General features: G+C 29.7%; 2 protein-coding genes across 2 annotated transcripts; both read right to left on the bottom strand.

The window, feature by feature from the left end:
- Window positions 1-1,592: 1,592 nt before the first annotated feature.
- Window positions 1,593-4,916, bottom strand: LOC110658304 (receptor-like protein EIX2). Its single transcript, XM_058131134.1, has 2 exons — window positions 2,011-4,916; window positions 1,593-1,803 (listed from the first exon to the last, which is right to left on the bottom strand). Exon 1 carries the CDS (start codon window positions 4,827-4,829, stop codon window positions 2,043-2,045), a length of 2,787 nt encoding a protein of 928 aa, XP_057987117.1. The 5' UTR covers window positions 4,830-4,916; the 3' UTR covers window positions 1,593-1,803; window positions 2,011-2,042.
- A 5,276-nt stretch (window positions 4,917-10,192) lies between these two features.
- Window positions 10,193-13,670, bottom strand: LOC110658303 (receptor-like protein EIX2). Its single transcript, XM_058131133.1, has 2 exons — window positions 10,666-13,670; window positions 10,193-10,455 (listed from the first exon to the last, which is right to left on the bottom strand). The coding sequence occupies exon 1, from the start codon at window positions 13,512-13,514 to the stop codon at window positions 10,698-10,700; it is 2,817 nt and encodes a 938-aa protein (XP_057987116.1). The 5' UTR covers window positions 13,515-13,670; the 3' UTR covers window positions 10,193-10,455; window positions 10,666-10,697.
- Between the last annotated feature and the right edge of the window lie 4,030 nt (window positions 13,671-17,700).

The following is a 17,700-nucleotide window of genomic DNA, read 5'->3' as shown; positions in this document are numbered from 1 at the left end:
GATTTAACTAAATTTAAAATTTTATTTTAACTTTTTTTTTTTTTTAATTCTCGGTTCTTACAAGTTAATTTTTTTGAATTCTTACTGACCTCTATTCGAGGCAATTGATGCTTAGAGGCAAGAATTTCTCCCTTCGATTATACGCAATGCACTACAATAGTCTACTGCGGCAGTCACAGTCTTTTTTTCTTTGGTCCAAGTCGTCCTGTTTCTATTTCCACTATGAAGGAAGGAAAAAGAAAGGCAATGAGATGAATATGTGAATGTGTTCCTAAAATATTGTTGAAAATAAAGAATGCTACAAATCCAATGAAATTAATTGCTATTGAATAAAAAATCTTGAAAATGAGAGATATAATTTTAGAATGTAGAATATGTTTTTAATCTGCGTCATAAGTCTATACATGAACTAAATTTTGAATCATCATAATTTTCTCTGCATAACAATTTCATAATATTTTATAGTCATAGTGATAAATTGTTCGAGTTCATTTTATATATATACACCAGAATTAAAAAAAGAAGATATATTTTAAATTTAATATTATATTAATATTTTATAATTTTTCATTTGAAACATAAAATTAAATTTGCTATCATTTTAAATGTGCATCCATCTTAACAATATTGAGGGCTTCATAACTTGTTTTCATATTACTTTATTTTTTTTTAATTACTGCAATATATAGTACAGGAATTAATTTATATTTATTATGAGATACATATTTTATTAGAGATTTGTGTCTTCTTCAAACTAAAAGGGTTTATGATTGTATAACTTTTTTTTTTTTTGTCAAATATGATTGTATAACTTGAGTATATGTGAAAATGAGACAAATACTTTCAATAATGTAGATAATATAAAATTCAATTAAAAAGAAATTGAACAAATTGGCCTACTGACCAAGACTCAAAAGCAGAAAAACTAAAGTTATGCACAAAAAGATAATTCTATAATGCAAAGTTACTAGCAGAATTCCTTCTATGGAGAGACACAGGACAATGAAATGTTTAATTTAAGTTGACTGGCATTCTCAATAATGGCATCGGAAGTAATAATTTTCTTCCAAATAATGTCATGAAGGTGAAAGAGATGCTTGAGCACACACATAAAACATAAAATTAGACCAAACAATTTATATATATATATAATTCAAAGAATTTTACCAACTTACTATTATTTAATGCTATAAATTAACATGTAAATATTCTGTCATTTATAATTCAAAGGCCATATGATTAGAAATATCAGATTAACATGTAAATATGCTGAATAGCGAAATTCAAAAAAAAAATTAATATTAAGAAAATTAAGTATCATGATTGTAAATTATCTACTAAAGCAATTTTTTTTCATTATAATTATAAAATCATCTAATTAATTCTTTATAATAAAAAATCCTTTATTATTATTTTTTAAAAATATATAACTCATTGATTTAGTCTCTTGAAACTCATTGATTCTGGGGTTTGCGTATTAGGATTACGGAAGAAAGCTACGAGAATTTGCAATCAAATGGTGGGACTAGGAATATTACAAGATGTGGTAACATTCACAATTTTGATCGATTGCCTAAGCAACAAGGGGAAGGTTGAAGAAGATTTTGAGATTTATTAAATTATTACATTATAACATTCTGAATTTTCATTCTTGCATAAGCAAAATACAAACAAAATGATGACCAACAAGTTAACGTACTGAAGCAACCGGCTAACAGCACACTGTTTATACGAAATTTCACCATCGGACAAACAAACTAACTTTTTTCAGAAACAACAGCAGCAGCAGCTGTAACTTTTAACCTAATATCAGAAAACAGAGAGAAAAAGAAAAAAAAAAGATAGATAGTTAGTACATACAACATAAAAATTATTTGTCAATGTTTTAGTACTTCTGTTTTCTATTCCCAGAATAACTGAAGTTACTTCTACTCTCTACCCCAAGTAGACGTAATAATAATTCCTAGTCAAATTCACACTGGAAAGAATCAAAAGAAGTAAGAACATTACCTTGGCAACCATTTCAAAAGAAGCGAAGAATCCTAGCTACGAAATTTCTGTTGCAATCTTCTCTTGTACACTGCTGTTCTCACGTAAACACAGTCTCCCAATTTGTCCAAGAGTTGGAAAAAGGCATGTCTACAAGGACGCTTTAACAGCAAAGTGCTCGATACTCCCCAGAAGCCTACAATGAATCCGAGACCCGTGCCAACATAAAACCATTTCCAGAATTCATGTTTATCTTCATGATTGTATCGGCCATCAAGTTTGGGTTGTGAAACTTGACTATCATCTCCCGGGCACTTTTGTTGAAGAGGCAACCCACAAAGTGCAAGATTGTTAGAAAATGAAGAAGCACTGAATCCTAGAAGCTGAGTACTTGATGGAATTCTCCCGGACAAATTATTATATGACAAGTTCAAGGTGCTAAGAAAATTTAAATCAGCCATGCTAGCAGGAATTGTGCCTGATAGTTGATTATGAGACAGATCGAGTGATTCCATTGTCTTCAAATAACCAATCTCTTCAGGGATTGCACCAATCAACTTGTTGTTCGACAAGTTCAATTGATTAATCTGGGAGAGGCTTGATATTTCCCTTGGAATTTCTCCTCCTATTTTATTGCTTGAAAGGTCAATTATCCTAAATCGTCCAAGATTTTTGTCCAACACGTGATTCTGGCCCTTCCAAAGGACCAATGCTGCATCAATATAATGATCCAACATCGAACTGTTTTTTAATATAACATATTCATGATCGATTGTTGTAGTTGAATTCCCATCAGCCATGGCACTTAAATTATTGAGGCAGTATGGTATGATTCCATTGATATTATTTACAGAGAGATCCAAGATTTGAACATGTTTTAATTGACACAGCTGAGAGGGGATGCTTCCATAGAATTGATTGGATTGTAGGCTCAAATATTGCAAAGAGTTTAGGCTTTCTCCTATCCAAGTGGGTACATTTCCGGACAATATGTTACCACTTAGGTCAATGAATCTCAATCTGGTGCAATTCCTTAAAGACAAAGGTAATGGTCCCGATAACACATTGTTTCCCAAATTCAGTGTTTCAAGTTTTGGAAATGATCCTATGGAGGGTGGAATTTTCCCAATCAAATTGTTACCAGCCAAACTAAAAAACACCAGATTTTTCATGGGAATCAGAGGATCAGGAATTACTCCAGAAAATAGGTTTTTTGAGAGGTCAAGGTAGATGAACCGCGAATCTATTGTTTCAGTTTTAGAAGACAAAGGCAACGGACCGTGGAAACGATTAGAACTTATATCAACACAAAGATAATAAGAAGAATGAAGGTTGAATGAAATATAAGGCACCGTCCCACTCAAATTGTTATAGGAAATATTTAAATGGCGAGCAATGGACAAGTCCCAGAACCAACTGGGAATGGAATCAGAAATTCCAGAGTCAGAGATATCCAGCCAATTATTCTTCTGACTCCTGAGCCATTTAGGGAAATGAGGTCCCAAATTGCAGGACTGAAGACCTATTGTTTCTAGACGAAATGGAGGTACCCAGTCGAGACTCACATTCCAAATGAGGGAGTTACCAGATAAAACCAACTCTTTCAAGTTGGACAGATTTGAGAAATGGTCTTCAGATACGACTCCTTTCAATGAATTCCAGCCGAGTCCCAAATTTTCAAGCTTGGATAGACATCCGATGCTTTTCTCTATGGTCCCATTCAAGCGATTGTTTGTGAGATATAGTGCCTTTAAAGATGAAAATCTTGTAAGATCGGGCAATGAACCTGTTAATTGATTTCCAATCAATATGAAAACCTCCAGTGATTTTTCCGTGCAACCAGATAGATTTTGAATCAAATCAGGAAATGGTACGCTGAGATGGTTGTCCGATAAGTCTAAAAGATGCAAATCAGACATGTTTCCGAAGGATTTTGGAATAGGGCCCGCAATTCTAGTATTAGAAAGATCAAGCCATTGAAGAGAAATCATGTTCCCAATTTCAGCTAGAGTTGAACTTTGTAAGAGGTTGGAAGAGAGGGCCAATTCTTCAATATATCGACTGATGTTAGACAACCATGGGTATACCGAAGGAATCACAAGGTTGTTATCAGAGAGATCGAGTGCAGTAAGAGATGAAGAAGAATTGATTGGGGAAATTGTCAGAGGAATCACATCCCCAGAAAAGCACGAGAACAGGCTCAAGGTTTCAAGATGAGGGAGCTTGTTAACTATTGATAACCAATCACTGGGCCTAACAAGGTGATTGCCATCCAGACGAAGGTGACTTAAAGAAGAAAGACCAAAAAGCCAGTCAGTGTTGGCTAAATCATGAAAATTATTATGACTCAGATCAAGAGACTGCAAGCTGGAGAGGTTGGCAAGCAGAGATGAGATGGTTCCAGAAAAATTAGCAGAATTGAGATACAAGTATCGCAACTTGGAGAAGGAACCATTATTATCAGCTGGGAACTGAGTTCCACCATAATCATTCCCACTTAAATTTAAGTAAGTAAGATGTCTCAGTTCAAGCAAGGAATGGCTTATCTTACCTCTCAGGGGCTTCTCATAAGTAAGATCAATCTCTATAACGTGACCCGTTATGTTGCTGCAAGCGATGCCTCTCCATTTGCAGCAATCTCTTTTGTCTTCTTCTCTCCCCCAAGAAGAAAGAACATCATAGTCATCAATCAGGTCATCCTTCATTCTAAGGAGTGCCTGTTTCTCCCTTTCAATGCATCCATGGTTGAAGTGAAGGGACGGTTTGATGTGCACTAAAAACAGGAGCACTGTAGCAAGCACATAAACATGTTGAAGGGATCTCTTGCGCGCTATCACCATGCTCGCAATCAACTAGGTACTAATCTTTAGGATTGTGAATTTTTAATTCTTACTGGCAATTCATGCTTCTATATACGTAATGCACTGCAATAGTATAATATGGCGGCTACAGCCTTGGTTTTTTTTTTTTCTTAGTTTTGGTCCAAGTCCATGCTACTTTCCACTTAATTAATAGTTTGAATTTGGACCACGTAAAAGAAAAGGCAATTAGATGAATATCTTCCAACATATTGTAGACAATCGATAAACAAGACAATTCTTTTTTTCAAGGTAACATCTTGAAAATAAGCGACAAATTTTAGAGTATTTTCAATCACAAGTCTGTAAATGATCTAAATTTTAAACTATCGTTAACTTTTCATGAATATTCACATGACTATAGCATAGAGTGAAATTGTGGGTTTCATAATTCTTTTAATTTTGCGTCTAAGTAGTAAAAAAGACCATCAATATTTATGTTTTCATTCTACTTTATTATATTGCTTCAAATTATAGCAAAAGCATACCGTCGAATTAATTTAATTAAATTTACTTTGAGATATATATTTTATATCAAAATTACACTAGAAGTTGTTTATTGTTTAAATTCCAATTGAAAAGAGATTGGACAAATTTGGCCCAGTGACCAAGACTTAAAAAGAAAAAGAAAAACTTAAAACTCATCCGTAAAAGATAAGTCTATCATAGAAAATTATTAACGGACAATTTTCTAATTATATAATAAAGTAGTTATTCTATATGAGATATTTTACATAAAATATAAAGTGACAATCTAATAATGAATGAATTTACATGTGAGTTTTAATAAATAAAAATATGCATATAAATGGATCCTATAAATTTATAATAATTTTATAGTTTTTTTTTAAATAATCATATTTATATATTTATTTAAATATTATTAGTTCTTATCAAATGCTGAAATGTGCCACAACCACCGTGTAGGATGGTTGGAATATTATCCAGATGGAGTGGGGTTCACAATTTTGGAATTGGAAAGCTTTTGCTTGTGGACTTTTTTAAATGCTAGTCTTGAAAGTGATTGCACGTGCAAAAGATATTTTATAATATGTAGTTATTTTATATATAAAATTAATAATTAAATTAATTTGATAATTATTAATTAATGGTTTAAGATTTTATGCAACCTTTTTCAAAATATCATTGCTTTAATACTTCATTATTTTGTATTTTTTTCAAGCGAATCTATTAGTATAATTTTTGCATACTTCTTTTATATTTATTGATATATTAATTTAAAATAATAAAAATTTAAAATTAATATCATAAAATATAAATTATAAATTTTTTAATATATTAAGTATTTTCTATATCCATTTTACATTCTAAAGAAAACTAATTCGAATTTGTGGCTGCTCTTTTAACAATGTATTTTATAAGGATCAAATTTAAGTTCACTTTTTAGAAGCACAATAAATCTTATCACTGTTGATTAAATTATAACTTTAAAATCATTAAAAAAAAACTAAAAATTTTATATAAAGAAGAAAAACAAATGAAGCATTGCAAGTCTGTCAACGATCAAAGGCACATTTTGTAGAACTCCTACCATGAAAAGATTGGACGATAAGGTACTTTTTGTATAGGGGTGCAGGTTTTCTAAGCGGATTGGAAAATGTCTTCTGGTGGATCTAAGGTTCTCACCATCATAATTTTCTCCACGAAACTTCGCATAACAATTTCATAATGTTTTATAGTCATAGTGATCAAATTGTTTGACTTCATTTTATATATACACGAGAATTTAAAAGAAAGAAATATTTTAAATTTGATATTTTATAATTTTTCATTCCAATATAAAGTTAAATTTGCTATCATTTTAAATACACATCCATCTTAATAATATAGTGGGGAAAAAAAAATTAAGGAATGACCTTGTATTACTTCTGCATGATTTTCATGTTTTATTTTATTAGAGATTTGTGTCTTCTTCAAATTAAAAGAGTTTATAATTGAAAATGACGGATCGTTTAAATTCAATTAAAAAGCTATTGAACAAATTGGCCCATTGGCGTAGACTTAAAAGCAGAAAAAACTAAAGTCATGCACAAAAAAAATTCTATCATAGAAAGTTATTAGTGGAATTCCTAATATGAAAACACAAAGGACAATGAAATATTTCATTTAAGTTGACTGCCATTTTCAATAATGGAATTGGAAGTAACATTTTTCTTCCAAATAGTGTTATGAAGATGAAAGAGATGCATGAGCACTCATATAAACCAAATTATGAAAATAATAATAAATCAATTTATTAACACTTGAAATAAAATTATAATAAATTAATAACTTTATTATTAATATTTTATAATATGATAATGAAAATATAAAATATAGAAAAATACATATTAAATTATATTATTAAAATAAAAAAAAATAATCCAAGCAAATGAAAAAAAAATAAAATTAAAGTGAATGTGTGAATGTGTAATTGAAGTGACCATGTGATCTTGAATACTTGAATCAATTCAATGATTTTAAATGTTTAAATATTTGAATCAATTATGTAAATTTGAATGTCTAATTCTGTGACTGAGAGCTGAAAATGAAAATGAAAATGAAATTATGAAAGAATTTTAATTGAAGTGTGAGAATTTGTGAAAGAACTGAATCAAATTAGAGTTATTTAATTTTGTTCAATTTTTCATTATTTTGATTTAATTAGTTTGTTTAATATAATAATTCGATTAATTTGATTTTAATAATTTTATTTTATTTTATTTTATTTGAATTGAATACTTAATTTTAATTAATTATTAATATAAATATCAAATTTTGGTTAATAAATTTTGAGTTCATATATATGATTAACAGCCTAAGCAAGGGGCTTGCTATTCACGCAATATTAAGCGAATTGCGTGAAAGATGTGATTTGAGGAAAATTCAAGTGGACTAAATCTTACCAACTAACACATTTATTAATTTCTTTAATAGCTAAGGAAACCAAGGGAAAATCGGAAGCACCACCGCGTTGAAGGGTTAAAATACAAGACGGTCAGGGCAACAAAGTGGGCCCCGGCCACCGTGTAAAATTCAATCAATTATATATAATAGTAATAATATTAATATTACAGTAAACTCAGATTCTATTTGATTTATTTGTATGATACTGATAGATAATAAATATTATTAATAATTTATAATTAATCATAATTGATATATTTTAAATAATTTATAAAATTATATTTAATTATTATTATTACATGTAAAGTAACTAATAAAGATATATACGATATTATTTATTTTACTATTAAAATAGATATATAATTATTAATTTATTATAAAACATATTAAATTATATTTATCTTTTAAATATATATAAAAATAAATATTATATTTATAAAATTTTTATATTTACTATAAATTATTTTAAAAATACAAATTTTATAATTAATAAATTTTTTAAAAGGATAATATAATTAAAATAAAAAATAAAATCAAATTAGCTATCAGCCGATGAGAAATAGTTTTAAAAATAGAGTTGATATAATATATAATTAATGTGTATCTTATAAGTTGTCTATCAACTCTATAAATAATGTTTATCAAATATTTTAGTTTACCTATCAACTATCAATCGTGCTCAAAATATGAATCAAATAACCACTCAATAATTATTGAGATTCTAATGTAAGAGTGAGATATCAAAAAGTTAAAAATAATTATTTCTATTTCTTCGGTAGAATTTTCTGAACGGAGAAAAAATATCAATAAAATGAAATTCTATATATTAATTCAACAGTTGAAATTTAAAATTAGTTCTAATTAATTTGAATAGACTATTGACTACTAAAACGTATCATGGATAATATCATCTTCAAAATTTATAAGACTAATCTATATCTAACTCATTAAAGTTGTATTTTCATATTTGGATTATAATAAGTGAAGTTTTCTTCCTTCCAGAAAAAAAAGTGAAGTTTTTTATTTTAAATTCCTTTTGTTATATATATACACTAAAGACTGAAAATTTGGACATATTTCAATAATTATTTTATTTAAAAATAAATATAAAGTGGGAAACTTGTTATTTTAAAAATTAAGAATAACTAGTTATTTACTCATTTTTATTATATTTTAATTATTTATATTTATTAATTTTATATAATTATTTAATTAGATAATGTTTATTATTATTTGAGAAAATTAACCAAACAATAAATAACATTTTAGTTCGACATTGAAAATTTTTATGTAATTTTTCACTGTTAAATTATTGCTCAAAAGATGTATAAAGTGAAAAGGAATACATGCGCATAAAAGATATTGAACTCTTTCTTTTTTTAATATTATTAACATATTATATTGCGTAATAGATAAATAAAAACTCACATATTAATAAAGAAATAATAAGACTAATAATTTTTATTTAATATATACATATTAAATATAATTATTAATAAAATATGATTAAAAATAAAATAAAATGAATTAGAAGTTTAAGTGTACTAACTTTCACAATTCCATTGTGATAATTTCTTATTAATTAATTATAAAGACAGTCATTTGTAAGTTTCAAAATTTTTATATTGTTGTTATACAAAATTAAAAAATGTCACTTTATTTTTTTATATTTTTAATTGTTTATATTTATTGATTTTATATAATCATTCACACAAAAAAAGAAGATAGTGTTAGTTATGATTTAAAAAAAAATTATCAAACTAATGAATAATACTTTAGTTTATTTTAAAATCTTTTTATATAATTTTTTATTGTTAAATTATTGCTAAGAAATATAGATAGAAAGGATGGGCGATTATGCACACTGAGAGATATTAAACTCTTTTTTTATGGTCTAAAAGATGCATAGAAAAATGGACGAGGATGCGCATCCTTACGTGCATGTTCACCTCTCTCTCTCACAAAATATGCCCCATCAACTAAATGATTGGTTCTCAAGGGGGAGGTATCAAGCGTTATTTTGAGACATCAACTGCAAATCCTAAATACCAATGAAGTTTTGTCGAAGTTTAAGAAGGTAATTTCGTTTGAGTTGCCTTGCAAAGGGTAACGACTTAATTAAAATTCTAATCTATTAGTTGCCTATTGAATACAGTTATTCTATATGATAAATATTACAATTCCTTAAGTATACACAGACTCTGGAATTTGCCTAACCTAGCCTAGTCTCAAAGCATATCAGTAAAATCAAGTTTAAGTTTTCGCTTTCTCAATCTTTTCTACTAATAACAAAGACTGGTATCTGATTTTACCATTGAAGTTGAAGTTGATCCCCTAAATAGAGCTGGGGATTTTCTCTAAGCTTTTCCTCTATTTGCAGGTTACTGACGTACTCATCCTAAGAGCTCAAGTCATCATTCTTAGAGTTTAAAAAAAGATGCACTAAATATTGTTTAGTTAACATAATAATAGTCTCTCGTTATCATGACAGAGAAAATAGTACAAATAGCCAACTAAAGGATTCATGAAACAAAAATCATTATTACATTCTTGAAGAAGCAATATATAAACATAATGATGAGCAACAAGCTAATACTGAAGCAACCGGCTAAAACCACACTATTTATACGGAATTTCGCCATAGGAAAAAGGAACTAATTTTTTTCAGAAACAACAGCGGCGGCAGCAGCAGCAGGAGGTCCTAATATCACAAAACAGAGGAGGAAAAAAAAAAAAAGGAAAGAAAGAAAAGATAGATAATTAGCACATAAAATATAAATTATTTGTCAATGTTTCAGTACCTTTTTTTTCTATTCCCAAAATAACTGAAACAACTTCTACTTTGTCCCCTACCATACATGGTATTAATTGCTAGTCAAATTAAAACAGGAAAGAATCATAAGGACGTTACCTTGGCAACCATTTCAGAAGAAGGGATGAATCCTAGCTACGAAATTTCTGTTGCAATCTTCTCTTGTACACTGCTGTTCTCACATAAACCCAATCTCCCAATTTGTCCAAGAGTTGGAAAAAGGCATGTCTACAAGAACGCTTTAACAGTAAAGTGCTCGATACTCCCCAGAAGCCTACAGTGAATCCGAGACCCATGCCAGCATAAAACCATTTCCAGAATTCATCTTTGTCTTCTTGATTGTATCGGCCATCAATGTTGGGTTGTGAAACGTGAGTATCATCTCCCGGGCACTTTTGTTGAAGAGGCTCCCCACAAAGTGCAAAATTATTAGAAAATGAAGAAGCACTGAATCCCTGAAGCTGAGTACTTGATGGAATCCTCCCAGACAAATTATTATATGACAAGTTCAAGGTGTTGAGAAAATTTAAATCAGCCATGCTAGCAGGAAGTCTGCCTGATAGCTGATTTTGAGACAGATCAAGTGATTCCAATATCTTCAAACAACCAATCTCTTCAGGGATTGCACCAATCAACTTGTTATTTGACAAATTTAATTGATGAAGCTGTGAGAGGCTTGATATTTCCCTTGGAATCTCTCCCCCAATTTCATTGCTTGAAAGGTCAATTATCCTAAATTGTCCTAGATTTTTGTCGCACACGTAATTCTGTCCCTTCCAAAGAATCAATGCTCTGTCAATATAAGCATACGCCACAGAACCATCTGTTGTCCCAACATATTGATGATCGATTGTTTTAGTTGAATTCCCATCAACCATGGCACTTAAATTCTTGAGGCAGTATGGTATGGTTCCATTGATATCATTTACAGAGAGGTCCAAGATTTGAACTTGTTTTAATTGACACAGTTGCGAGGGGATGCTTCCATAGAACTTATTGGATTTTAGGCTCAGATATTGCAAAGAGGTTAGGCTTTCTCCAATCCAAGTGGGTACATTTCCGGACAATTTGTTACCACGCAGGTCAATGAATTTCAACCTAGTGCAATTCTTTAAAGACAAAGGTAATGATCCCGATAAGGCATTGTTGCCTAACATCAGTGTTTCAAGTTTCGAAAGTGATCCTATGGAGGGCGGAATTTTACCAAACAGATTGTTTTTAGCCAAATTCAAAAACACGAGATCTTTCATGAGAATCAAACTATCATGAATTACTCCAGAAAAGAGGTTTCCTGAGAGGTCAAGGTAGATGAACGGTGAATCTATTACTTCAGTTATAAAAAACGAAGAACTTGGAGTAGATGAAAGCAAAGGCAATGGACCATGGAAACGATTGGAACTTATATCAATAATGAGAATATTAAGAAAATAAAGTTGGAATGAAATATGAGGCACCGTCCCACTCAAATTGTTATGGGAAATATTTAGATAGTAAGGAGCAAAAGACAAGTCCCAGAACCACCTGGGAATGGAATCAGAAATTCCAGAGTCAGAGATATCCAGCCAATAATAATTCTTCTGAGTCCTGAGCCATTTAGGGAAATGAGGTCCCAAATTGCAGGATGGAAGACTTAATGTTTCTAGACGAAATGGAGGAACCCAGTCGAGACTCACATTCCAAATGAGGGAGTTACCAGATAAATCCAACTCTTTCAAGTTGGACAGATTTGAAAAATGGTCTTCGGATATGACTCCATTTAATGAATTCCAATCAAGTGCCAAAGCTTGGAGCTTGGATAGATATCCGATGCTTTTCTCTATGGTCCCATTCAAGCGATTATTTCCGAGATATAGTTGGCTTAAAGATGAAAATCTTGTAAGATCAGGCAATGAACCCGTTAATTGATTTCCATCCAACCTTAAAGCCACCAGTGATTTTTCCGTGTAACCAGATAGATTTTGAATCAAGTCAGGAAGTGGTACGCTGATATTGTTGTCCGATAGGTCTAAAAAATGCAAATCGGACATGTTTCCGAAGGATTTTGGAATAGGACCCACAATTGTAGCATTAGAAAGATAAAGCTCTTGAAGAGAAATCATGTTCCCAATTTCAGCTAGAGTTGAACCTTGTAAAAGGTTGGAAGAGAGGGTCAATTTTTCAATATATCGACTGATGTTAGACAACCATGGGTATATTGAAGGAATCACAAGGTTATTATAAGAGATATCGAGGGTAGTAAGGGATGATGAATAATTGATTGGGGAAAGAGTCAGAGGAATCCCATCCCCAGAAAAGCACGAGGACAGGCTCAAGGTTTCTAGTTGAGGGAGTTTGTTAACTATTTGCAACCAATCACTGGGCCTAACAAGGGAATTGCCGCCCAGATCAAGGTAACTTAAAGAAGAAAGACCAAGAAGCCAATCAATGTTTTCTAAATCATGAAAATGATTCTTACTCAGATCAAGATACACCAAGCTGGAGAGATTGGCAAGCAGAGAAGAGACGGCTCCAGCAAAGTTAGCGTTATGCAGATCCAAGTGTCGCAACTTGGAGAGGGAACCATTATTATCAGCTGGGAACTGAGTTACACCATAATCATTGCCACTTAAATCTAAGTAAGTAAGATGTCTCAGTTCAAGCAAGGAATTGCTTATCTTACCTCTCAGGGGCTTCTCGTAAGTAAGAGCAATCTCTATAACGTGACCCGTTCTGTTGCTGCAAGCGATGCCTCTCCATTTGCAGCAATCTCTTTTGTCTTCTTCTCTCCCCCAAGAAGAAAGAACACCATAGTCATCAATCAGGTCATCTTTCATCCTAAGGAGTGCCTTTTTCTCCCTTTCGATGCATCCATGCTTGAAGTGGAGGGATGGTTTGATGTGCACTAAAAACAGGAGCACTGTAACAAGCACATAAACATGTTGAAGGGATCTCGTGCGCGCTATCACCATGCTCGCAATCAACTAAGTATTAATCTTTAGGATTGTTAATTTTTAATTCTTACAGGCAATTGATGCTTCTATATATAATGCATGGTTTCTCTTACCTAGATATGGCCAGACCCCAGTCAGTTTGAATATATATATATATATATATATTAAAGTTCACCCTTAAAAATGATTTCATAGAGATCTACCGCCGAATTTAATAAAAGACTTAAGAAATTGATATGTAGCATAATTTTTTTTATATAATTTTATGTAAAAAATAACTTATCATAAAAAATAACTCGTTATATTAATCATTAATTTTTTTATTTAAATGTTTTAAATTTTAATTACTAAAATCTTATCTCATATAAAAAATAGTCATCTAAAATTTCTTTTGTTACATCTTTTAAGTATTTTAAAATTCCTAAGTTTACAATTTCATGTATTATAAAATTATGCTCATCATATTATATATTTAAAAAAAATAATATTTTTATTTAAATTTTTTGGTAGATTAAAAAAAATGAATTTTTTAATAAAATTATGTTAATATAAATTTAAATAATTATTCACTAGAAAATTATTTGTAAAATTTAAACATTTACTTTAAAAACATTTTTATATTTAAAATCTAAAAAAAAAAATTTATAATGATACCTTAAAAATTACCATGTGATATATGTGTTTTTTTACACTACTTCATTTATTCTCTTATTAATATACATTAACTAATTTAAAAAGCAATAGAAAATAAACGATTTTTCAACTTACTTCAAAATTTAAAATTAAAAGTTATATATTTTTATTTCTTTTATCAAATACATATACTATTTGTTATTAAAAAAATTATATATTAACATTTGATATAAAACTATAATTAATTAAAATTTTATCATCAATAAAATTTTATAGAATGATCATAAAAATATAAAATATAAAAAATATATATTAAATTATATTATTAAAATAAAATAATAAATAATCAGTACAATACTCAAATAAAATGACAAATTATCTAACACTGTCAGCTTTGGTTTCCATAAATGATTTTCTTCACTTTCATATCATGTTTCATTTACTATGAAATATTATAATGAACGTAATTTTGAAAATATATTTTTTTTTCCAAAAATTTAAAATTTTTTAATGATATTTTTATTTAAATAATTTACATTTATGTTAAAATATCATTTATTTTTGAACATAACTTTAAAAATTATAATTAAATTATATTATTTAATATAATTTGAGACTAAACTCTATTAAAGTTTATCATTGACTACTTGAATCAATTCCATATCTGATTATTATTATCTAAATGATAGTCGAACCGTTAAATTTTATATATTTTAATTAAAATTGTAATAAAATATTTTTAATTAATAATTTATATTTTAAAATTTTAATAATTATATAAAATACTTAAATTTTATTTATTTAAAAGAATATATATTACAAAAATATTTATTTTATATTTAATTAATCATTTATAAAAATATATTCATGCAATAAATATTCAATCTATGGAATTTAAATTTATTGTGAATATTACTACTGAAATCTGAATCCATTCCGATCTTTATTCTAAATCGAATTCATACTAAAATCTGAATTTGTACATCAATTTTTTCAAATGCAATAAATGTTGTTCCAATTAAATTTGCTAAAAACCACCACCAACGCGTTGAAGGAAAGGACGGGGCAGCGAAGTGGGCCACAGCACCTTGGTAGACTGGTGGAAATTATCCAGATGGAGTGGGTCCACAATTCTGGAACTAGAAAGCTTTTGCAGGTGGACAGTCTTGAATATAAAATAATTGAATGTGAAAACGCCAGATGCTTGAACTCTGTGCATTTTCACTTTCACACCCCAAATTTCAGAGCGTAGAGAACGCTTTCAATTTGCATCACAAGTCTGTCAATGGTCTAAGCTACCTTTTGTAGAATTCCTACCATGAAAAAGATTGGACGTAGGTGGATTGGAAAATGTCTGCTTGTGGGTCTAATTGAGCCAGACCTCTTTCATTCATTTATTTTTACCGAAAATATAGAAGTGCAAAGATAATCATGTGAATTACAATTAATAATGGTGGAACTATGAACTTGAAATCTCTTGCTTTCAAGTCATCAACGTTACCTAACTTTACCATTTGATCAGCTCTTATTGGTAGCTTGACCTCAAAAAATTTGGATTACTAGCTACTTAATGCTAGGCCCATACCATTAGGTCTGGTTTCAATCCTTGTAAAAATGGTTTTTTCTTCATTTTCTTTATTTATCTTAGGCATTACTAGTCATGCCTCATTTACAGTCACTAGTTTTGAATGTATTCTGAGTTCTCACAAATTAATTTTCTAGAATTCTTTGAAGCAATTGATACTTCCCTCTATTTGAGAAAAATTAAGATTTAAATTTAATATTATATTAATATTTTATAATTTTTCATTCCAAACATATAATTAAATTTGCTATCATTTCAAATACACACATCAATCTTAACAATATAGTGGAGGAAAAAAAAATTAAGGATTGACCTTGTATTACTTCTGCATAATTTTCATGTTTTATTTTATTTATGATATTTAATGATACTTTTTTTTTTGGTTATTTTTTGAGGATAAAGAGCTAAATTAAAGAATTTGAGGGTTTCATAACTTGTTTTCATATTACTTTATTATTTTTTTTGGAAATTACAGCAATAGTACAGGAATTAATTTCTATTTATTATGAGATATGCACATATTTTATTAGAGATTTGTGTCTTCTTCAAATTAAATGGTTTTATAATTGTATAACTTGAGTATATATGAAAATGAGAAAAATACTAAAGTCAATAATTGAACAAATTGGCCCACTAAGACTTAAAGGCAGAAAAACTAAAGTCATGCACAAAAAGCTAATTCTATCATAGAAAGTTATTAGTAGAATTCCTAATTTGAAAAGACCCAGGACAATGGAATATTTAAAATTTAAGTTCACTGGCATTGTCAATAATTGAATTGGAAGCAACATTTTTCTTCCAAATAATGTTATGAAGGTGAAAGAGATGCATGTGCGCACATATAAAACTAGACCAAATAATTTTTTTTTTAAATTATAAAAATCTTATTTTTTCTTAAATTCTATTTTTTAAAAATTAAAATATTATTTTTAATAAGATATTTTAATTGAATGTTATTTTAATAAAATTGCTATAATTTAGAAATTTAAATTAATGTTGTGGATTTAATTATAAACATTTTCAAGAATTTATTTAAACATGTTATTATTATTATTATTATTATTATTTTCTTTATAGGTTTAAATAAACACATTTTTACAATTGGGACCTAATTCAAAAAAAAATTTTGGACTTATTTCAGTAAACTCGAAAAGTTAAGGGACTAAAAATATAATAAAAAAAAACTTCAAAACACAGTAGTAAGATACCCCCCTCCCCATCTATCACTCCCTCTTTCCCCTTCCCATATGGAGCATCGATCCACCATTGATGGCTAGACAACGACGGCGGCCAATCCCCAGGAGGCAAGGCAACACTCTGGCAATGGTAGGGAGGCCGGCAGTGACGATGGAAACCGATGATGTAACGATTTTATATATCATTACTTTACTTTATTTAACTATTTAGACGATGGAAGCCAAAATGAAGAGAGAGGAAAGTTGACCGGCCAAAATTTGGCCATTCCGGCTAATGACCGACGACCCCAACGGTCCAGATTGACACCTCTTGACTTGAGGAAATGTTTTCGACCAATGGCAGCTCCTATTGCAACCAGATTCATGCATATCGAGGAGAGAGAAAATGGGTAGTTTTTGAGCTTTCTAGCCACTTTTTCAGTAATCCGACCTTCGGATCCACCGATAGACTCAGGGTGACAAAACCTTCAAGATGGGACTAGCCCCGCTCCGATGGGACACTATTTGGAAAAGGCAATCATCGAACGATCCAGATTGCTTGGTGAGATCTTTAGACTATTTCAATTCCCAAAAATTAAAAATAATTTTATGATAATTATTAATAATTTTTTAGCTTAATTTAGGTGCGATCGGATCAATGATAGCTCACCGGCTCCCAGAGCTGAGTTTTCGGTCAGATCCAGCCGTCCAGCGGCCCATCTCGGAATGTGGCTAATATTATAGTTAATTCTTGCATTTTCAGATGTTCCGAACGCATTCTAGGTATCAAATTTGGCATAGATAATCCAAA

Source organism: Hevea brasiliensis, chromosome 12 (assembly GCF_030052815.1).
Source record: "Hevea brasiliensis isolate MT/VB/25A 57/8 chromosome 12, ASM3005281v1, whole genome shotgun sequence".
Classification (NCBI taxonomy): domain Eukaryota; kingdom Viridiplantae; phylum Streptophyta; class Magnoliopsida; order Malpighiales; family Euphorbiaceae; genus Hevea; species Hevea brasiliensis.
Note: the sequence above shows the minus strand (reverse complement) of the source record. Positions and strands in the feature narration are given on the sequence as shown.